The 21,656-nt window shown below is 50.0% G+C and overlaps 7 protein-coding genes across 7 annotated transcripts; 3 read left to right on the forward strand and 4 right to left on the reverse strand.

The window, feature by feature from the left end:
* Positions 1-166: 166 nt before the first annotated feature.
* N7489_002903 (putative kinesin family protein (KipA)) lies at positions 167-3,087 on the reverse strand (the record flags this gene model as incomplete). The annotated part of the gene is made up of 2 exons (XM_056708658.1): positions 167-2,247; positions 2,310-3,087. 2 exons carry the CDS (start codon positions 3,085-3,087, stop codon positions 167-169), a joined length of 2,859 nt encoding a protein of 952 aa, XP_056572960.1.
* A 1,602-nt stretch (positions 3,088-4,689) lies between these two features.
* kin28 (TFIIH complex serine/threonine-protein kinase subunit KIN28) lies at positions 4,690-5,961 on the reverse strand (the record flags this gene model as incomplete). The annotated part of the gene is made up of 2 exons (XM_056708659.1): positions 4,690-5,705; positions 5,763-5,961. The coding sequence occupies 2 exons, from the start codon at positions 5,959-5,961 to the stop codon at positions 4,690-4,692; spliced, it is 1,215 nt and encodes a 404-aa protein (XP_056572961.1).
* Positions 5,962-6,375: 414 nt separating this feature from the next.
* Positions 6,376-7,119, forward strand: N7489_002905 (mitochondrial 37S ribosomal protein mS41; the record flags this gene model as incomplete). Its single annotated transcript, XM_056708660.1, has 1 exon — positions 6,376-7,119. One exon carries the CDS (start codon positions 6,376-6,378, stop codon positions 7,117-7,119), a length of 744 nt encoding a protein of 247 aa, XP_056572962.1.
* A 446-nt stretch (positions 7,120-7,565) lies between these two features.
* N7489_002906 (cytochrome P450) lies at positions 7,566-9,316 on the reverse strand (the record flags this gene model as incomplete). Its single annotated transcript, XM_056708661.1, has 5 exons — positions 7,566-7,631; positions 7,684-8,748; positions 8,801-8,806; positions 8,851-8,997; positions 9,071-9,316. 5 exons carry the CDS (start codon positions 9,314-9,316, stop codon positions 7,566-7,568), a joined length of 1,530 nt encoding a protein of 509 aa, XP_056572963.1.
* Positions 9,317-9,921: 605 nt separating this feature from the next.
* N7489_002907 (uncharacterized protein) lies at positions 9,922-12,102 on the reverse strand (the record flags this gene model as incomplete). The annotated part of the gene is made up of 6 exons (XM_056708662.1): positions 9,922-10,532; positions 10,584-10,600; positions 10,656-10,786; positions 10,848-11,447; positions 11,500-12,012; positions 12,064-12,102. The coding sequence occupies 6 exons, from the start codon at positions 12,100-12,102 to the stop codon at positions 9,922-9,924; spliced, it is 1,911 nt and encodes a 636-aa protein (XP_056572964.1).
* Positions 12,103-12,612: 510 nt separating this feature from the next.
* Positions 12,613-18,680, forward strand: stt4 (1-phosphatidylinositol 4-kinase STT4; the record flags this gene model as incomplete). Its single annotated transcript, XM_056708663.1, has 4 exons — positions 12,613-12,620; positions 12,671-12,848; positions 12,914-17,341; positions 17,400-18,680. The coding sequence occupies 4 exons, from the start codon at positions 12,613-12,615 to the stop codon at positions 18,678-18,680; spliced, it is 5,895 nt and encodes a 1,964-aa protein (XP_056572965.1).
* Positions 18,681-19,278: 598 nt separating this feature from the next.
* On the forward strand, positions 19,279-21,265 carry N7489_002909 (sugar porter family MFS transporter; the record flags this gene model as incomplete). Its single annotated transcript, XM_056708664.1, has 4 exons — positions 19,279-19,602; positions 19,696-19,952; positions 20,014-20,437; positions 20,501-21,265. 4 exons carry the CDS (start codon positions 19,279-19,281, stop codon positions 21,263-21,265), a joined length of 1,770 nt encoding a protein of 589 aa, XP_056572966.1.
* Between the last annotated feature and the right edge of the window lie 391 nt (positions 21,266-21,656).

Consider the following 21,656-nt stretch of genomic DNA (forward strand, 5'->3'; position numbering starts at 1 on the left):
AGCATATAATGAAATAAGTATACACTCGATCTCCAATGTAGTTCGGATTAGATACACGCGCAAGAAAGTAAACCTATGAAATGGGTATCAGATCGGACAGAATCAAAGAGCTTCCGCAAAAGCATTAGAAAAAAAAAGAAGAAAAAAGAGCAACGCTTTGAGGTTTTCATGCTCGGGATGGCGAGCTGAGATTTGGATCCCATGAGGGAGCAGTTGGGTTGAGACGCGGCACTTCCGCTGATGAGGATACTCGTCGGCTTTCACTGGCAATGCTCCTGTTCTTAGTGTTGTGCCCACTTTCTGTTCGAACCTGGATCATTTCCTCCAGCATGCGCGAGACCTCGTCCATATTCTTTCCCGCTTCCTCCTTTTCACTTCTACCGGACAAGGGACGTTTGCCTGGACTCTCTGGCTGTACAGTGAAGCCATTGGTCGCTGCAAAATTGTCCACATCGCCAGCAGTAGACCCATTCTTGCTCTTCAACTCTGACTGCGGGTCATTGGTCACCGTAGCCAAGTCTCGATGCCGAGTTGCGGATCGAAGCGCAGCAAGCATGCGATCCTTATCATCGAGCTGCAATCGGAGCTCATTGATCTCCATATCTTTCTCGCGGACGACAGCGGAGATATCTGGATGCTCGGCAATTGTGGCATTTGCGGGCTTAATACCCCCTGACATGCGGGAATGACTGGACCGCCTTGCCTGGAGCAGCCGGCGCTCTAGGGTAGCGATGTAACGGTTCTTATCACCGAGATCAGCCTGCAGTGCAGTGACCTGTCGTTGCAAGCTGGCTTTGCCATCGCCGAATTCACCAAGGTCATATTCGTCCTCGTTGCCAAACGACCCTCCCGGGTATCCCATAGCCGACGAGGGATCGTTGCTATTGACAGACATGAATGACATGGGCCGAACAGACGAATGGCCGGCACCTAGTGTGGACTGGCTAGCGGAAGAGCGTAGTGACCGCGCGCCCGAATCCGTTGCAGACATGCGGGAAAGACGTCCAAACGCAGAGAGGCTGTTATGGTTGTTTACACCGGTGGACTTGGAGCTTAAAATCAAGCGATTGAGATGCTCGATCCGCTCTTTGAGCGCAGTCCGAGCCAACTGCATTTCCAACACTTGTTCCTCGTGTCGGGCCTGTGCTTCCTTTTCATACTGCTGTTCGTCCCATTTGAGTTCCTTCTCCGCCTGGGATTTGGCCTGGGAGTCCAACTGACCGCGAAGAGCCTGGATCTCCATACGGTATCGTTCCAGCAGTACCCGACTCCCCGAATCTCCGCCACCGCCGCCGTATGCCTCCTCGGCCTTTTTGGCATGACTGACAATATTATTCTTCGCCCGTGCAGCGAATTTCATGGTATTCAGAGTTTCACCGGTATGCGAATTGACCGCGCTCGTGAGTTGGATGGTGCACAGAATACTCACAAGCGAGCCACCGGACAAGGCTGGCTGCAGAAGTCTGGTCAACTTGCTATCGCGGTAAGGCAAATGCCTCCCATCGCGGTCCGTAGGGTTGCCTTGCTTATCTTTGTTTTCCGACAGCCGAGAGATGATGGTGCCCAGAGTGAGCAGACTTTTGTTGATATGAGCACCCTCTGTGCGGCGTTCCTTATCCTCAGCCGCACGTTCAGAGCCAGCCAGATCAATCAGACTCAATGTTGACACCCGCACGCCACCCGGGGCGATCCCGGAGCGCTTATCGTGGGAGCTGCTGGAAGGCACTCGCTCTCGACTCTCTACCACGATCTGAACCACCGCGTGACTTCGAGAACTACGCGCATTGAACTGTGTGCTGCTGGTTCGTCGTGCATGGTCACCTCGAGCGATAACACGGAGGAGCTGTGTCGGGCTCTGCACGATCTCTTCCTTGAGCGGCGTTGCATATACTCCTCGTTTGCTATCTTCTCTCAATTTGATTTCCTCCTGATGGGCTCCCGCTGGCGCGTTGGCAGCGGAAGCGGAAAGGAGGTCGTTAATCTTCTCGTTGTAGATTTCCAGATAGCTGACCCGCAGCAAGAACTCCCGATGTGGGGTCTCTCTGATGAAAGAAAAGATGTCGGTGATTGCGAGTGGGATTACACCGGGGGAAGTTGCTGTTCCCTGCATAGAAAAAGTCTTTCCGGTTCCCGTCATACCATATGCAAAGACCGTCCCATGATAACCCTCCATGACCCGCCGGACAAGACGTTTCGCAGCCGAATCATAAACCTTGGCATTGTTTTCTTGTGGATTAAAGACGTTATCTGCTCAACGGGTTAGTGACGACCGATGGGGGGCAAGTGAGTTAAGGAACGATCATTCTCACCATAAAAGTAATCGCCTCCTTCTTTCCCACGGTACGTGATGAGGCTTCGCCGGCTATCGACGGACCATTCGCCATGGTTTCGGGGAGTCTCCCCTCCACCGTTGTTGTCGGGACGAACGCGCACGCTGACAAGCACATTGCCCTTGATCTCCTTTGGCTTGGAGCTTGATTTTCCCGTATCATCTGCATCCTCGAAAGTGGTCGCACTCGTTGAGCAAGATCCTTGGGCGGATGAACTTCTGCTGTGGGTTGGAGATGTCTCCGGATCTCGCGCATCTCCGCTCGATATGAATTTCCCTTCTCCACTGCCGTTGAGTAATGACGGAGTTTTCGAGCTCCGATAGCTGCTTGTAGTTCCGGTGCTCAGTCGTGAGCTTCTTTGGGGTCGCACGCTGGAAGTAGCACCTTGGATACCGGAGAGCGATGATGCGGTGGATGGACGACTGCTGGCCTTCGGTGGTTGAGGAAACGAGGCGATACTAATTGTTCGGCGCAAAGATTTATCGGGGCTACCAGGAGTGCGCCCGCCGGAAGTTGACCGGGACGCATTCAGACTGGAGGTTGAGTTTGAAGTTGATAGAGGTGACTTGAGCGATGGTTTGGGGGTGGATGGGGTCCGCAGCTTGGAGGTCTGGTAGGGGGATGCGGCCCGTGGCGTGTCGGAACCCGTTGACTTTCTGGGTTTAGGGTTGGGGAGGGAGGTTAATGATCCGGCTGAAGGGTTTGGTACTGGCCGCGACAGTTGCGAGGGCTGGGGCAATGTCGACATTGAGGCCATGGCGACTTGGTTTCTTGTAACGTAAGAGATGTATTTCAATAGGAATAAGTGAATGTGACGGCCATACAGGCAGATCGACGAGGTTCAGCCTGTACCATTTTTTCGAAGTTAGCTGATGAATGAGAGACATGAAGATTGGGTCCTTGACCAGAGAAATGGTGATTCCACAGTGTTTTTTCGCCAGATGTAGTTTGATCTTCAAAATGTACACAACACACGGATATTATGTTATGATTCAGGTCTCGGGTACTCACAGATTCAAACGAGCATGTCCTGGGATGTTGCAATCGCGGGTTCATGGGAAGAAGTGGGGGGAGATGGAAAAAAAGAATTGGAAAGGGAAAAAGTAAAGATGAAGAAGCAGAAGTGCAAAGATGCAAAGAGACGCGAAGAGAGATCCTCCGTAGAGAAAAAGGCGTCACCAAATAATCCCCGCAGAAAGTCCAGACTTGTATTTTATTTTATATAAACAATCTACATATAAGACCTTCTTAAGATATTCTTATTATATATTATTGTATTGTTTAAATCCGTAATTTAATATGCTGATATTATCCTTCTCTCCTCTCTCCTTGTCTCCTTCTATCCCCTACAGAGCAGACTCATGATACTTGGAAAAAGTTACTCCCCTTCTCCCATCCCATCGAAACCAAAGCATCTATGTTGTATGTACATAGGAAAAGGGGGATAATGCCTTTTAGACGTAAACCGTAGGGGAAATTCCGGGATATCTCAGGTCCAATGATAGGCCAGTGGAGGTTTCAGCAAAGGGAAAAGGGGGCGAATAAGATGTCGAAGGCGACTGGTTTTTTGGAGGTGGACCCTAATCTATCATTTTAACTTGAAGTTAGGATCTGGAATGAAGGCCTTGCCCTGTCGTGTCGTGTCGTGGTGTCGTCCTGTCGTCCTGTCTTCCTGTCGTCCTGTCTTCCTGTTTATATTCCTGTCTCTTGTCCTTAAAAGGGTTGAAGGAGTATATAATCCCAGGTCTCTCCCTAGAAAGGTGAAGCTTGGGATGAACTCCTGTTCGAGCCAAAAAAGATAAACGGCTATTCGAATCCAGCAAAGATTGACGTTTAAACCAAAAATTAAAATTAATCTGGCGTTGATCCTCATTTATGTCCCGTTGTCCCGTGACCGTATACATCTACCATCTACATCTACAACATACTGAGCACAGTACAAATGCAGAAAGTACAGGATATATAGAGTATCTCTTTGTTATTTGGTGAACCTCCATTTCTTTCTCAGAGGAACACATCCATGCAAGGGAGCCTATGTTGTATATTCAGAATATAAACAGGCTCTTATGGCCTTGTACTCCGTAGCCCGAACTCGATCAAATACTGCAAAACAGTGCAATATGACAGCTGATCGTGGAGGAAAATCCATACCGTTTCCCCGACTGGATGAGTCTCTCTCCACTTCCACTAAGCTCTCAGTGTTGACTGGGCGACAATCTAATAGTGGCTGCAGATGTCAATGCCATGCATATCTAGCGTCTCGGCTGAGGTGGCATCAAATAATAATACTATTATTAGCGTGCTTCGGGTTTGTTTTTCCTTTTGTCTATATTGTACATATATCTGTATTTTCGTGTCATCATTTCATCCCGAAATCCAGTTGCCGGGCAGCACTCTTGAACATGCCCTCGTCCAGCTCGCCACCACGTCGGGTCAAATCATCTCCCATCTTTTTGGTCCCGCCAGATTTCCGCGGGAGATCTTCATTCTTGGTCGGACGAGGTTCAATCGTCCACCAGTTGTGTCGCAGGCACTGGACAGCCGTACTGCGCTTGCGTGGGTCAAGTGCACACATCGACATCAGCAGATCGGCGCCCACCGGACCTGCAGTGGGGAACTGTCGCATGAAGAAATCGCGCCCTTGTAACGGCACCAAATGGGCCTTGTCGGTGGCAATGTAGTAGGGAAGCTTGCTGACACCGGGCCAGTTCTCCTCCGTTGGTGTGCCGAACGCTTCGCAGATTTTGGACGTTTGATCCAGGTCCGTGTTGCCCGCCACGAAGGGAACCCGTAGCAGGAGCTCGGCAAAGACCATCCCCATAGACCAAATATCGACCGCCCCAGAGTATTGTCGCGCACCGTAGAGAAGCTCGGGCGGCCGATACCACCGAGTGATGACCTGATGGGTCATGTTGAACAAGGGGTCGGCAAAGGATCTGGCGAGGCCGAAATCGGCCAATTTGACCTCCCCGTCTGACGCGATCAACAAGTTGTTGGGCTTGATGTCCCGGTGGAGGACAAAGTTCTCGTGACACCACCATACACCCCGGGCAAGCATCCCCATCCAAGCTTTGATATCGGCCACACCGTACTGAATATCACTATCCTTGATGAGCATCTCAAGATCTCCACCGGGAAGAAACTCAAGAACCAAGCTCAGATTTTGATCCTTGGAGGAGAAAACATCGTGGAGGGCAATGACATTGGGGTGCTTTAGCTCTTGCAGGTACTTCACTTCACGAACCGCATCCATAGCAAGTCCATCCTTGTATTCGGCATTGACTTTGATCTTCTTGATCGCAACGAGGGATGATGGATCATGTCGGAGGTGGCCAACGTATACCACGGCGTATGTACCTTCTCCTACTTTCCTGTCTAGTTTATATGTTAGCATACTGGCCCTAGAAAACAATACAGCAGATGTTCAAATACCTTTGACGTATCGTTCCCGGACATCGATGTTCAGTTGTTCGGTGAGTTCGCGATCCCCATTCTGCACAGGCTTTGACACAGCTGCAGATGCAGTTCCAGTAGAAGAATTCTGTGCAGCAGTAGCTCTCAGCCTGATTGCTGTATTTGGGGAATGCACAGTCATGGACGGCGAACGAGAGCCAAAGGGTGAAAGTGCCATGATTAGAGTTGAAGGAAAAGACCAAACTCTAGGGAGTGACAAGAAATTAAAGAAATAGCCACAGGTATTCAGTGGCTACTAAAAGTATTAAGAGATCATATTTAGCAAAATATCTTTTGAGGTGAAGGCGGCAGTGTAAATATTGAGGGTCGATGTCATTTCCCCATAGGCTGGCTCGGAGTATTGTTGATCCTGGACTTGGTTGGCGACTCTCGAAATTTCTCCAAGTCAGTCAACAGCGACCCCCAGCCAATTCCTCGGTAATTGCTGGAAACCTGTCACCTTTGAAGGCAATCGCTCAACAATTTACTCACTGGCCACCTACCACTACGAATCTGATCTTCCGGGAAAACATAGCACGACAGTTACTAGCAAAATCGGAGCTTGCGGCATCCTTCCCGCAACACTTTCACCATGAGCGTCATGGCAATGCGCAATTCACCGCTGGGCAGCTGGGCAGCGCGCCTATTTAAGCCTGTGTCAATTTCAAACCAATATATCCGATCACTCCACAAGAACACCCGCCCGCCCGTGCCATCTCCGACCCCTTTCGTCCCTGATGTCCAGACCTTCCTCACCCTGATTGGCCGCGAAATGTCTAAGCAAGCGAGCAAGATTCCCTCATGGGAAGAACTTTTCACCTTAAACTCCAACCAACTCCGCGATGCCGGCATTGAGCCAGCCCGCCAGCGACGGTACCTGATCCGGAAGCGCGAGAAGTTCAGGAACGGATTGTACGGCCCTGGAGGTGACCTGGATACTGTGGTTGATGGTGTTGCACAATTGCGGGTTGTTGAGGTGCCTATTAATGCCAGAGGCCTGACGAATGGAGGCACAAAAGCGGCAGTTCAAACCTCGTCCGCTACACTGTCACCCGGTATGGCGAAAGCTATTGTCAACCTGGCGCCTGATGCCACTACATATCAATATGGCAAAAAGCACCTGATCAAGAAATTTGCGCATATGAAGATTCACCGTGGCTGTCAGCCTATGGGTCCTTTCCTCCAGCCTTTGAAGGGTTCCAATGGTACTGCTGCTACCATTTCAGTCCAGGAGGGCATGTGGGAAGACAAGCGGGGGCAGAAGGTTGATGGTGGTGAGCGACGACGCCGGGAGGTCCAAAACAAGAAGAGGCTGGATGAGAGAAAGAAGGCGTGAATGTGAACGTGAATGTGAACGGTGTAATACCACGTTGTGTATCTTGCATATTTCTTGTTGAGCCTGGATGTTCAAATTCGAACTGTACTATACTATTGCTATACTATTGCAATCATGATTTTCTCTCATATTCTCTATGTTATAGTTATTTTGTTCCAGGGTAAAAAGTGAGGTGTTCTTATGATGTCTGATTAAAAATAATATGATTGAGTTATGTACCTAGGTAGACGTTTAGAGAAACATGCGACTCAAAAGTCGCGAGAAGTGGATATTCATACAGCAGTATCGTCTCAAAAGTGAAAAAAAGAAGTCCATGATGCGAGAGCTGTCCCACATAGTGAACTTGGCTCTGGTTCAGTCGAACCTTTGATGCATCCATGTACGGGCATTAAAATGTGATCCAAATTTGAATGGGAATCTTTTCTAAAACGTAACTCGGAGTTCGATTATGCTTTGACTCCACGTTTTTCATACTGAACAAAGGATGTACCCAGAGGCTTGGAGAAGAGGGACTAGAATATGGTCAGTCAAACGTCGGGTTGATCGTGATAGAACACAACTTACCGAATAATCAGTCTCGGGGAAGGGTGCATCAGCGCTAGGCTGGGAGAACTTGAAGTGTCTCACCAGCGCAGCCAGGATTGTGCCCAGCTGCACGTAGGCGAACTGCTCACCAATGCAGCGATGGCGACCAGCACCGAAAGGCAGATAAGGGCTGTTGGTGCCCTTGGTAACCAGTCCATAACCATAGTCGATCTGCTCCTCATCTTCATCCTTGGGTGTGTCAGTTCCAGACTCGTCCCAGCGGTGGGGGTTCCACTTCAGAGGCTCGGGGAAGAACTCGTGAGAGCGAGCAGTAACACCGGGAGAAGAAAGGACATTGTGAGTGGTAGGGATAACGTAAGGAGTACCTTCCACAGGCATGGGGTTCTTGACGGCCCGAATGATCGAGTGGATAGGAGCGTGGATACGGAGGGTTTCCTTGATCACCTTGGAGTGCAAGTCGAGCTTCTGGAGTCCTTCATGGGTGAGAGGAGGCAGGTCAGAGCCCAGAACCTGGAGTTGCTCTTGGTAAAGCTCCTCCATAAGCTCCGGGCAAGTGGCCAGGCGCAGAACAATCCAGGCAGCAGTGGAGGACGAAGAGTGCTGGCCCGCCATAAGCAACGCAATCATCATGTGGGCAATTTCCTCATCGGGAACCGGGGTGCCATTCTTGTAGGTGCACGACATCAAGTTCCAAACCATATCCTCAGAGTCCTTCTTACCACCAGATGCACGGCGCGCCTTGATGATATCCATGTATGTCTCGGTCATCTTCTTCTGTGCAGCGTCACGCTTGCGGTTGTGGGGGAGAGGGGCCCATGGCAGCATGAAGTTGATAGGAGCGAAACCTTTATCGAGGTCGTGGTACATTTCAGCAAAAGTCGAGTCGAATCGAGCGCGGACTTCCTTTCCTTGCAACGAGCGGGAGGCTGTATAGATTGTGATTTCGGCAATGACCTTGGAGACATTGAAAGTACCCTTAGGGTCCTGGAGAGCGGGGGAATTTTTCACAAAGTCATCGACCTCATTGGTGATCAAGCGAACGTAAGACCGAAGCGCCTCAGAGGTAAGACCAAATTTGACAAACTAGGAAACGGTCAGCGGACGGGCTTTTTGGTGTGATCCATTCCTTCTATACCTTCTTCTGTTCCATGAGCTTAGCATTGGGGCAATCGTAGACGACGTGACGACCGAAGACGGGGGTGGTGAGGGGGAGTAAACTTCTTCGGCATTCACATCACGAAGCTTGCCATTAAGGATGAACTCGTTGCCCTTGGTACCTAGGTAGACGGTGGTCTTCTTGCCCAGGAGAACGAAAGTGAAGATGTCGCCATACTGCCAGCATTTAACCCCCAAATTAGCAATTGGATTCTTCTGGGGGCCAAATACATATATGCGATCTACATACCTTTGCGCGGGCCTGGTTGAAGAAGTTGTATGGGTCCATGCCATAGCTGATGGTGCTTCCAACAAAGGGGAACCAGTGGAAGACCACGGGGGGCTCATGGGCTTTCTTGAAGAAGAGCTGGCGCAGCACATTGATCACAACCGATAGCACAATAAATGACAGTGCTCCGACACTGGCCAAAGTGTAGATTGACTGGGTCGAGCAGTGCTCGCAGAAGGTTTCGAGGAAACTTGCAAAGAGGCCCATGTTGTCAGGAGGCAAAAGGAGAGAGTCGAAGGAAGAAAAGAACAGCCGAAAAGAAAAACGGGCTCACAATGACCCTATGACCCTGTCTGTTAGCCTCCAATTGAATTTATAAACAAAACGAGAGAAGATGGAAGATTAAACAGGAGGCGAAAGAGGGAAAATAATTAAGTCCGATATCATTCGGCGAGGAGAGACCCGCCCCTATTACTCTGGTCTAGAATAGACGTGCCGATATAATTCGGACACGTTTTTCTAATTAGTTAATTAATTAGTTATTAGTTGTTAGTTCGTTACTTTGTTCTATTTTATGTATTCTCTATTTATAACTATGTCATGCCTAACTACTGTATAGTTATATGTACTCCGTATATGGAGTATATAGACACATCACGCCACTCCGGTCAAGGGGTCCCCGATAGTATAGTACTATTACTGCGTGAGATCACATATGGAATAATACTCTCATCATTCGAAAAGAATCCCTAATTGTACATCGTTTCGCCTGATCCTGACCTAACTATACATGAATCCCATTTTGACACCCCTGATAATGATATCCCCAAAGTCAATAAGAATAAAACGTCGTACAAAGGCCATAGTACCCCTTAATTGTCATACAAGGTCGGATCACCACGTTCTCCAATGTTGATGAAATCTTTCGGGGCCCGGTTGCCACTTGGTGAGACCTCACGTTGGGATGCCTTGGCGGGTCGGTTGTGGACACGCTTCCTGGCTTCATTTCGGAATACTTTGACCGGTTTCTCGGTGCCTTCGGCGTGCTCGCTGAAGTGAGCATCGTTGATGCTGCTCAACAAGGTCCGCTCCCGGTTAAACTTGCGCTTAGAAAAGTCCAGTTTACCAAGAGCCCCCGTCAGGCCATCTGTGCTGTCAGTGACACTCGGGTACTTTCCGGTCATCCAAGGATGCTCAAGACACTCATCCACCGTGATTCTCTTGTTGACATCCACGGTAAGCATCCTGTCGATTAGGTCCAGAGCGGGATCGCCAACAGAGTCCCAGTACGGTGACGGGTAGTCAAACTTGCCCATCTTGATCTGCTGGGCGAGAGTAAATGGATTCTCCGGAGTGTTCAGTTCATCCGAGAATGGCGGGAAGCCACAGAGACAGATGTAGAGAACAACCCCAAGGGACCATACATCCACAGCCTTGGTGTATTTTCGGTGGCGGGTATCTTGCAGAATCTCCGGGGCAACGTCTGCGAAATTAGTACCAACGAGGTTTCAAGGTCCCGTACTTTGCGACTTACAGCTTGGTGTACCGCAGCTGGAAGCAAATGTTAGTGATTATTTCGCATTGAAACGGGCAGGCTTTCACCTACAGGGTCGTCGTGAAAGATTCCTCCCCAATAATTTTAGCCAGCCCAAAGTCACCCAATTTCACGTTCAAATCCCTGTCTGCAACCAGGATATTTTCTGGCTTGATATCTCGATGCACAATTCCTCGTTCATGCTGATGGCACGTTAGCTGACTCAGGAATTTCTTTTTGTATGTGGGCTTTTGATGTGCATACCAGATATTTCAACCCATCAAACAGTTGGCGGAACACACCGTGAGTTTCATCCTCGGTCATTTTCTGATTGTTCACAATCCAGTTGAACAGTTCTCCTTCGGGTGCCAATTCAAGTACCAAATAAGCGCCATCATTCTCATCAAAGGACTCCTTGAGACACAGTAGATTCGGATGATGAACGCCCATCAGCAACGCAATCTCTTGTTGCAGAGCATTGTCGTTCTGTGACTTTTGCGAGTCACCGAGACGCCTTTCAAAGACTTTGACTGCATACTTGTCTCCGGTAGATCGTTCAGCACACAGATAGACGGTTGCAAAGTGGCCCTTGCCGAGCTGGTTGAGAATCCGGTATTGCTGACGGAAACCATTCGTTTCCCGAGTGCGGGGGTAACGGAAGACAAAACGGGCTTCATTCAGAATTGAAACTTCATCGCCGTCCTCCAGTTCCCTGTGCTTGTTACGCCCAACAATGGCATCATTAACAAATGTTCCATTGCTAGAAAGATCCTCCAGCACAGCAACCATGTCGCCTTTCTTCTTTTCCGCGAAAATGAGGAAGTGCCGGTTTGAAATTGTGGGAATTTCAAGGACGCGATCTGACTTTGGTCAGAACAGACACTCCATAACGGCCATCAAGCTTATCATCACTTACCACACTCAGGATGACGGCCGACCAAGAAGCCTCCTGGCGACTTAGCGCTCTTGGACTTTTGGGCCTTCCCCCCTTGGCTTTGGCAGTACTATCACCATCATCGCAATCATCGCGCTTCCTCAGCACAAGTGGGCCATTCCCGTTCTCATCTAGTGGGAGCAGATAGCCCCAGACTCCTTCGGCGTCCTCATCCTTCACGTCGTCTGCGAATGCTCTGGGTGGATACACGAACTGTGAAAGCGCCTGGGTATCCTCGAACGCTGGCGGCGAGGAAATCGCGTGCGACAATTCGGATCCGGATGAGATATGTTGAGGGCTGTTGCGAGGGCTTTCGGGAGGCGTGACAGTTAACTCATTCCGAGTCTCTGTAGCGGTAGATTGAGGACCGGTGACTGGGGTTGGCAAGTAGTCCAAGTCGACTGGGGTGTCTTGTGGTTGGATCTGGACTTGACCCGAGATTCTTTGAGACCGTCGAGGTTTCTTTTGATCTTGTGAATCTGCATCGGCAGTAACCTATAGTAACCCCTGTAAGTAAATGACAGTGCCAACAGGAATGAAACGTACCCTTCCTCGCTTGAGCGAGCTTTTCTCACGGGGTGGCATAATACAGGCTGTTATCACCCTGACTGGAGAGAGTTCCAGACCAATTAGCGATAGTTGTCGGTCAATTCAACAATAGCAAGGGCGTCAATTAAGCCCTTCTTAATTCTGTACTGAAAGAATACACAATACGAAGATGGAAGAGAAAAAAAAGGAGCAATGAAAGAAAGATATGTGGGGAATGAGTCTATAGCTTGTTCGGAGGGAAAGAGACCTGGAGAAAGCTCTCTGTTCCCGTGGCTCTCCGCCTCAAAGAACTGGCAAGGGCAGATATGAGAGAAGTGACGATCTAGTGTCTACATTATGTTGAAGTTATAGAACTACTCCGTACATACTTCGGAGTACATAAGAAAATAATATAATAATATAATATAGGGTACACTATACTTCACGTCAACAAATAAAAAAGGGTTCGGACCTAGGTTCGCGTTTCACGTGCTGTATCCCCTGACCTCATTCTCCGAGTTCCCCAATTCGCCGATTCCCCAACCTTAGGCCCTTTGGTTCTTCAAAATGGACGGGTATGTGGAATTATTGAATACTTGGGGATCATGCTGACGGACAGTTAAAGTCTATCAGGTGGAATTAGACGTTTCGCTTTCCAAAAGCTCGCTGCGTTAGCAGTCGAGGCACCTGCCAATGGATCGGAGCTCGCTCGCCTCGCGGAACAGTCTCAGTCGACTTTCGAGCCCGATGGTTCTCTGGATGGAGTCTTGAGACAGCAGGCTCCAACATCCCAGGTTCCAATGGTGTGTTTCTTTATTGCTGCCGAACCCCCCAGTTGTGTAGTGAGTGCGGCCTAACGTTTGGACAGGGAATCCGCGAACTAGATGTCCTCCTGGCCCTATGCAAGGCGGCCTCCTCGGTGAACGACCCGGAAAATGCTGCTCAATTGGTATTACAACTCTCTCGATACCTACCAGAATCCCACAGCCAGCTATTTCGGTCCTCGCCCTTCCTCCATGGTGTAAAGCCGTCGCCTTGGGAGACTCTCACGAACAACCTAGCTCTCGCGCTTTTGTCTTTGGGAACTAAGTATCCAAACCTGCGACAGACGGCCCTTGACGCTGTGCATGGATATTTGAACAACTGCGCCGAGGCTATTAATGCAGTCACACCTTTCCAATACTCTAGATCTGAGGCGGGGCGACAGGGCGTTATACATGAATCTGTTGCCGTTTTGTCAATCGCCGTTTCCCTTGTTGGATTTATGGAAGCCTCCGCAGAATACACTGCTATCTGGCATGCAAGCGAAAAGTTACGCATCGTCGATCTGTTGCGTGCAATGCTGTCCGAGCCTTTCCTAATTGCAGTAGAGACGGCTTCGTCCACTCTCCGCAATGCAAACGTCGCGGAGCATGCTTTTAAAGACTGGAGAAAATACACCCGTCGCTATGCTGCTCACGGTCGCCCACTAGGTGCTATGCTTGTGCAAGAAGGCTATATGCGCTTTGTGAAATCATGCGCAGCCTCTCTGATTGGGTTCCAACACCTAACCGATGAGCAGCTCTTGGATGACTACATGACTGGCGTAGGTATTGCCAAGAGCTATGACGAGGCGGATATCTCTCTGGTCGAGCGCGTCACGGATATCATTAGTGAGGAAATTCATTTGCTAGAGGATGGCTCCGACTACCTGCAAGTCGGCTCTCCTTGGCAGCAACACCTTGCCTTCTCTGTTAAGGGACATGCGCTGGTAGGCTTCCTCCACTGCGTGATTCTTGGCGAAGATGCAACCAACAACGAAGTACTGCTATCCTGGCTCGAGGACACATTGCTTGACTCCCAGCAAATGTCGAACGTGGAATTGTCCGTGACGGTTTTGAAGTGTACCGCAATCCTGGCAAGAATGTCTCCAAATGGTGCGTCTATTGGAAGACGCTGCCTTTTGCGATTCCTGGCCCAGGGAGGCGTGTCAGCTCGTTCCACCGTTGCCGTCGCTTCTCGGTGCCTCGCCCAGGTCCTGACTATTCTGTCCGAGGACGCTGTTATTACCACCCTTTACTCGCTTGGCAATGCGCTAAGTCCGAGCACGAATGTGGATCTATCTAGCCAAGACCAGCTCATTGGGGATCATACCGGGCCAGGGATGAACCTCGAGGCATACCCAAGAAATGCAAGCCAGACATCGCTCTCGGCAACTGGCGAAGATGACACAACCACCTACAGGAATCTCATTCATGCCATCGTAACAGTTGCGACTAATTGCAATGACGACAAAATCAGTGCTTTGGCCCAGTCTATGCTTCTGCAAAAGATTGGCAAGATCAATGTCGCAGTTGATGCCCTTATCATCCAGGAAACTGCCGTTCTTGCCTTGAGCGGTGGACAAGCCGAGTTCCAGCTTCTGTTGAAGTTCTACGCACGTATCTACCTTGATGGCGTTAATAAGGGACTGAACACCATCTCTGATGCTGTTCAATGTGCCATGGCTTACCTCTCGATTACTTTGGATCGAAAGTCACCGCTCCACAGGCTTTATTTGGTCCATTTGTTGGAAAGCATTATAAACAAGGGTGATGTGCCAGACTTCGAGTATGAGCGACACAAGGAAATCATTTTTGCCGCTGATGATATCACTCCCCTCTTGAAACCGCTAGCTCTACTCGTGTCTTCCAATGGCAGTTGTACCGGAGCTTCCCAGTCAGCCTTTGAGTATGATGAAGCCATACTGACTCTGTTCCGAGATGCTTGGTTCAACATCGCCATCCATGGAATATCCATCAGCTCTAGTGTTGCCCAACAGTATCACAAGGAACTTCGCCTTCTCGCGCATCACTCTCCTCCTTTAGTTGCTGAGAACCACATGGACTCTCTGGAGAGCGATGTGGAATTGAACACGGTGCTCAGGCGCGGGATGGGACTGCAGCGAGCCATGGAGCAGAAGAGGGCTTTGATCTCTGAACTCCCTGGCCGAGAATCTGATATCAAGAGACTGGACTATTCTAGAGCAGTGTTTCTTAACGCTGTAGTCTTGGTCGAAAGCCTCCGCGCCTCCTCGGGGGACTCTACCAAGACGCTCAGTTATTTCCTTGACCCAGCCTTGGCCACTCCGGAGATTCTCGCGTGCATGAATGCTGTTGCAGACAAAGCTGTCACTTGTTATCTGTCTCTCACACTGTCCGGGGAGCACGATGACTTTTCGACCCCTTACCTGTCGAAACAGCTTGCGGGATTCCTGGTGGCTTGCTGTCATCGTATTGAGAGGGTCCAAAGTATCGCAACGCAGTGTGCCGACAAGATCATTCGTGAATGCCCTTCTGCCTTGTGCGAAAAGCATTCGCTCTTTGCTTTGCTTGAGATTCTGACTGTCATGTGGTCTTCCTGTCTTCAAGGAGAACTCGATGAGTTTGAGTGGAAACCGTCCTTGGTGTCTCCCATGGGCATTGTCAAGGTCGAATTGCCCGACAACTACGCCTTGAGAAGGGCGACTCTGAATAGGTTCCATGAACGAGCCAGGACCTGGGTGACGACCGTCCTGAACATTGCCCCATTAGATATCAAAGGATTACTGCAGACCTATCTTTCCGAGTATGACGATGACGGTGGCTATGGGCACATATCGATGGGACGTTCATTCGCTCTCGAAATGGGCTCCCTTATCCCACAAAGTGACCCACGGCTTGGATCAATCGATGGCTACGGAGGCAGCGACTTCAATGTTGCATCTGATTTCATGGCACTATACACAACGCGCCAGAAGTACCGACGTCCGGACATGTCTACTCTCGGCGGCCTAGGGGGGAATATTTATAACGTCTATGTTGAACAGCCTCGCGTGAATCTGTTGCCTGAGTCCGCCGATTCTTTGGAAGAGACCCTCTCTCGTCTATATGGGCGAAGCATTGCTGGCGAGGATATCCCCCTTATAGAAGTTAGAGATGTTCTTCGACAGGCCGCGGGACTTATTTGCAGCAGCAGCAAACCACGACTCTCCGTGGTTCACTACTTGGTTGCTTTGCCTTTCCAGATTTTCACCAAGGAGACAGTCAAGCTTGGTGTATCTCTCTGGCTTGGTGTCATCCACGAGAACCCAAGCACCGAGCCACGAATCCTATGCGAGGTGATTGAGGCTTGGGAGAGAAGCATGAAGCGCCGTAAAGGATTGTTCGATCCTTCCTTTGAATACCTTGACCCACTGCATACTAAGATTGAACTTTTGCCGACTGACAAGGATCTTATGCTTCGCATGCAGCAAAAAGCCCAAGACACTCTCTCGCCACACCTGCGAGTTCTACATTTCTTTGAGAGTCACTTCAATGCCATCCGCCTAGGAAATCTGCAGGATCAACAGCTGTTCTATCGCTTGATTGGCAGTACGACTGTTGGACTTTCAAAGACCGAGGGCCATCCTTTGGCAAGAGAAATTCATTTCCGAATTGTGCTCCTTGGTCTCAAGGTATTGAGGCATCTCAGCCCCCGAAACAGTAGCGCATGTTGGAAACTCAAAGATCAGATTCTGTCCGCTGCGTTGAGTTGGTTTAAGCACCCTCCAAGGTGGTCGTTCGGAGGCAATCGGCTGCAGATTAAGGCAGAGGACAGAATTCTTAGCGAGGTGACCACGGCTTTACGAGCCGTTGCCGGTATCGCCGCCAATGCCCAAGGGTCATGCAAGTCTTTGCAGGCCAAACAAAACCTGCTCCAAGTCCTCGTGGAGAATGAACGATCCCGCCTTCGAGTTTGGCTCTTCCCCCTTGACCCGGAGCGAAAGCACCACATCCCTTCGCTGGGTGGCAGAAATCCCGATGACGGCCCCGTATCTTTACTTCGGCTTGCCTGGGCGGAAAATGCAGGGTTGGCTATTCAGATGGCTGCCCGGTTCCCGTCACCCAAAATGCAGGCTGATGTCAGATCATTGATACTCAGTTTCCCCGAGAAGGTCATTGAAGAGCCAAGCGCTCTGGAGATAATGTTTGACAACTGTCTGCCCATTGATGTCGGTTCCCAGTTGAAGTACATGCTGTACTGGGCTCCCGTTACTCCTACGGAGGCTATCACCTACTTCATGCCCGCTTACGGCAACCATCCGTACATCCTGCAGTATGCCATGCGAGCGCTGGAGAGCTATTCGATGGATGTTCGGTTCTACTTTGTGCCACAGCTCATTCAAGCCCTTCGCTTCGATGCTCTGGGTTATGTAGACCGCTACATCCTCGAAACAGCCAGGTTGGATCAGCTGTTTGCCCATCAAGTTATTTGGAACATGAAGGCCAACTCCTTCAAGGACGAAGATTCTCAGATCGTAAGTATTGATATTCTCAAAAGTTTGATCACCGTTCGCTAACATTCTGCTTTAACAGCCGGACCCTATCAAAGATACACTCGACCGCTTCCTAGATAACTTGATCAACAGCTTCTCAGACGAGGAGCGTGCGTTCTATGAGAGGGAGTTTTCGTTTTTCAATGAAGTTACGGGCGTCTCTGGCAAACTTCGCCCGTATATCAAGAGGAGTAAGCCCGAGAAGAAAGAGAAGATTGAGGAAGAGTTGCGTAAGATCAAGGTGGAAGTTGGGGTGTACCTTCCTAGCAACCCTGACGGTGTAGTCGTTGGCATCGACCGCAAGTCTGGTAAGCCATTGCAGAGTCATGCGAAAGCGCCATATATGGCGACCTTCCGCATCCAGAAGACAAGACCACGAATGCTTGAAAAGACCGAGGCCAACGCCGGTGACCACCACCACCACCAACGGCAATTGACGCATCATTCCGAGCCTGAGCAGGAGACATATGAAGTATGGCAGTCAGCTATCTTCAAGGTCGGTGACGACTGTCGCCAGGACATGCTTGCCCTGCAAATGATTGCGGCCTTCAGGAGCATCTTCACCAGTGTTGGCCTAGACGTTTGGGTGTACCCTTACCGGGTGACTTCAACAGCGCCTGGCTGTGGTGTGATTGACGTGCTTCCCAACTCCATTTCTCGCGACATGCTCGGCCGCGAGGCCGTCAATGGGCTATATGACTACTTCGTGTCGAAATACGGTGGCGAGGACTCTATCCGATTCCAAGAAGCGCGCACCAACTTCGTCAAGAGCATGGCTGCCTACTCAGTAATCTCTTACCTGCTGCAATTCAAGGACCGTCACAACGGAAACATCATGATCGATGATGCGGGCCATATCATTCACATTGACTTCGGATTCTGCTTTGATATTGCGCCTGGTGGAGTGCGATTCGAGCGCGCGCCGTTCAAGTTGACCTCGGAGATGGTCGCCGTCATGAGTGGAACCCATGACCCAGCCCATCATCAGGGCGGCAACTCAGGCATCAACTTGCCAGGCAGCTCCCACAACCCGACCAACACGCAGCCATACCGGTGGTTCGAGTCGTTGGTAGTGAAGGCATTCCTTGCATCTCGCCCTTATAGCACGAAGCTGGCTCATATTGTCTCCCTCATGCTTGACAGTGGTCTTCCGTGCTTCAAACCCGAGACGCTGAAGAATTTCCGTGACCGGTTTGTGTTGGACAAGAGTGAGCGCGATGCGGCCGAGTACATGCGGGAACTTGTGCGCAAGTCGTATATGAGCGTGTCTACTAAGGGTTATGATCAGTTCCAACTGATGACCAACGGTATTCCTTACTGAGGGCTATGGTTTCAACGCTTATATAACACATGTCAATTTTTCTCTACCGATTTAATTTGCATTGGATATCTTCTTCTTTATACTTCCCTATTTAGGTATTCGCCTGCAAATCGGTAGATAAGTTCAATGTGCTTTTCTACCAAGTGTGGTTGACGTCACGACTTCGTCGGCACCACGGCATCGGACAATATACCCCGGACAAGGCTGATTTTATGATGGAGATGGATTGTAGAAAAATAGGACAGAATAAATGACTTCCGATGGAAACGCATCTGTAAATCAATCACATACAGATACCCAACATCAACATCGACTATGGTATCCCGCATATATAACAATTATAATAACAGACACTCCAATTGACCTCAGTGGCGCATTCAATGCATGACGATCTACATCTTACGAGGTCCGAGAACCGTTCCGGAAGTGGCAATATGACGATGCAAAGACACTTGACCTGTCTAGGCCTTTATAACGTGCAAGACAAGCCTTGGACACAGCCCAATTCCCCGGCCTTCAACGCCAACCCAATCCTGGATTAACGCATGAAACTGCATGTTCTGCATATTGTATACACCTCGAATCTCCCTTCTCCAGGATGAAAATCCCATTCCTCAACAAGCTCAGCGGTGGCAAGACCGGGACCAGGTCCCCGCCATTGACTGACCTATCGGGGGAGTCTGCAATATCAGATCGTGAGAAGAGAGGCAGCAACCTGGACGAGTCGCATGTGCCATGGGTGACATGGAGGTCTCTGTTGCTAGGTGCATTTGTCTCGATTGGTGGTATCATTTTTGGATACGATACTGGTCAGATATCGGGCTTTTTGGAGATGCATAACTTCAAGCAGCGGTTTGCTCAGCTGAAGCCGGACGGGTCGTACAGGTTTAACAATGTCCGATCTGGATTGATTGTTTCCATGGTGAGTGGATATCGTTGCATGTCTTTGAACGACGAAGTCGAAAGAAGAATGTGTGTGTGTGTGGGGATGTGAGAAATTCTAACGCCTTTCCAGCTCTCCATCGGTACATTGTTAGGAGCTCTGCTCGCCGGACCATTGACAGACCGAATTGGTCGGAAATGGTCCATTTTCTTCTGGTGCATCATCCTCCATATCGGACTGATCATTCAGATCTCCTCACCATCAGGGAAATGGTACCAGTTCATGATGGGACGATTCGTAACCGGATTCGGCGTGGGAGCCTGCTCACTGCTGGTGCCCATGTACCAGGGTGAGATTGCACCACGACACATCCGAGGAGCGATGGTGTGGTAAGTGATAATCAACAGTCAACATTGCAATATACCTTCCATAACCCTAACACAACCCCAGCTCCTACCAATTATTCGTAACACTGGGCATCTTCATCGCATACTGCATCAACTACGGCACAGAGAGTATGGAAAACACTGCCTCGTGGCGAATCCCCCTCGGTATCACATTCCTGTGGGGCCTCGTCCTTGGAATCGGAATCCTCTTCTTCCCGGAGAGTCCTCGTTATGACTACCGGCATGGCCGTGTGGACCGCGCTCGACGCACAATGTCGAAGCTGTATGGCGTTCCAGAGAACCACCGGGTGATCGTGCATGAGATTGCCGAGATCCAGGAACAGCTGGATGCCGAAAAGGGGGCGGGAGGTGGAATCCGCGGTTGGATTGAGATGTTCAAGGCGCCGCGCATGGCGTACCGCATCATCCTTGGCGTTGTGCTTCAAGCTCTGCAGCAGCTGACCGGTGCCAACTACTTCTTCTACTATGTGAGTGTTTCTTTCCCAACGGTGTCGTTCAATACTCATCGAGCTCGGCTAATATGTATCTAGGGAACGGTTATCTTCAATGGGGCAGGGATCGATAACACATACGTGACGCAGATGATCCTGGGCGGAGTGAACTTCGGCACCACATTCGGCGGACTATACGTGATCGAGCACTTCGGACGACGCAAGTCCCTGATCGCAGGCGGGATCTGGATGTTCATCTGTTTTATGATATTTGCATCTGTGGGCCACTTCTCGCTTGACGTTGATACGCCGCGTAACACGCCCGGAGCGGGCAAAGCAATGGTTGTGTTTGCTTGTCTGTTCATTACTGGATTTGCCATGACCTGGGGCCCGATGGTGTGGGCGATCGTGGCCGAGCTGTACCCATCACGATATCGGGCGCGGGCGATGGCGATGGCGACTGCGTCGAACTGGCTGTGGAACTTCCTGATTGGATTCTTCACGCCGTTTATCACTGGCGATATTGACTTTGCGTATGGGTATGTGTTTGCCGGGTGTTTGTTTTTCGCGGTGATCATTGTCTACTTCTTCGTTATCGAGGGTAAGGATAAGACACTCGAGGAGATGGATATGATGTATGTCATGCGTGTGCCGCCGTGGAAGAGCAGCAAGTGGAAGCCACCGGAGCCGGAGAACCGGCTTACCACTGATCAGCTTATGGATCGGAAGGTTGCGAAGAAGTATACCAAGGAAGAGCAGAGTGCGGAGAGCAGTAAGCAGACGGAAGGGGTACCTGGTCATTCACATGCGGAGACTGCAGACACTGGTGATGATGCTGGGACTGGACCTTCGCGTTTCTCTTGAGTATTGGAGAGGATTTGAGCGTGGGGGACATTGGGCGATCTTGGGGTGACACGAAGAGAGTTGAAGTGGTGAAGTGGTGAAGTGGTGGGTTGCATATGGACCGAAGGAGGGGGAAGTCTGTGAGATATTGGGGGGGTAATGAACATACTTTCAGTGTATATACTGAAAATAACAGAAGAGATATAGGATACTTCAAAATGCAATTTATTAGTCCAATAATCAGTGAATCAGTGACCAGTGGGTGTCAATTTGGGTAGTCATATAAGAATAAAATCATCCACATCACCAGGACGGGATGGGCAAAGGAGAAAAAAGGCTCAGAAACATATGAGAACGCCGATCCCAGAGCTGGATAGTTTAAAAAAAAAAGAAAAAGGTTGATGATCCTCCA

This window comes from Penicillium chrysogenum (genome assembly GCF_028827035.1).
Source record: "Penicillium chrysogenum strain IBT 35668 chromosome Unknown utg000001l_segment0_segment0, whole genome shotgun sequence".
Classification (NCBI taxonomy): Eukaryota; Fungi; Ascomycota; class Eurotiomycetes; order Eurotiales; family Aspergillaceae; genus Penicillium; species Penicillium chrysogenum.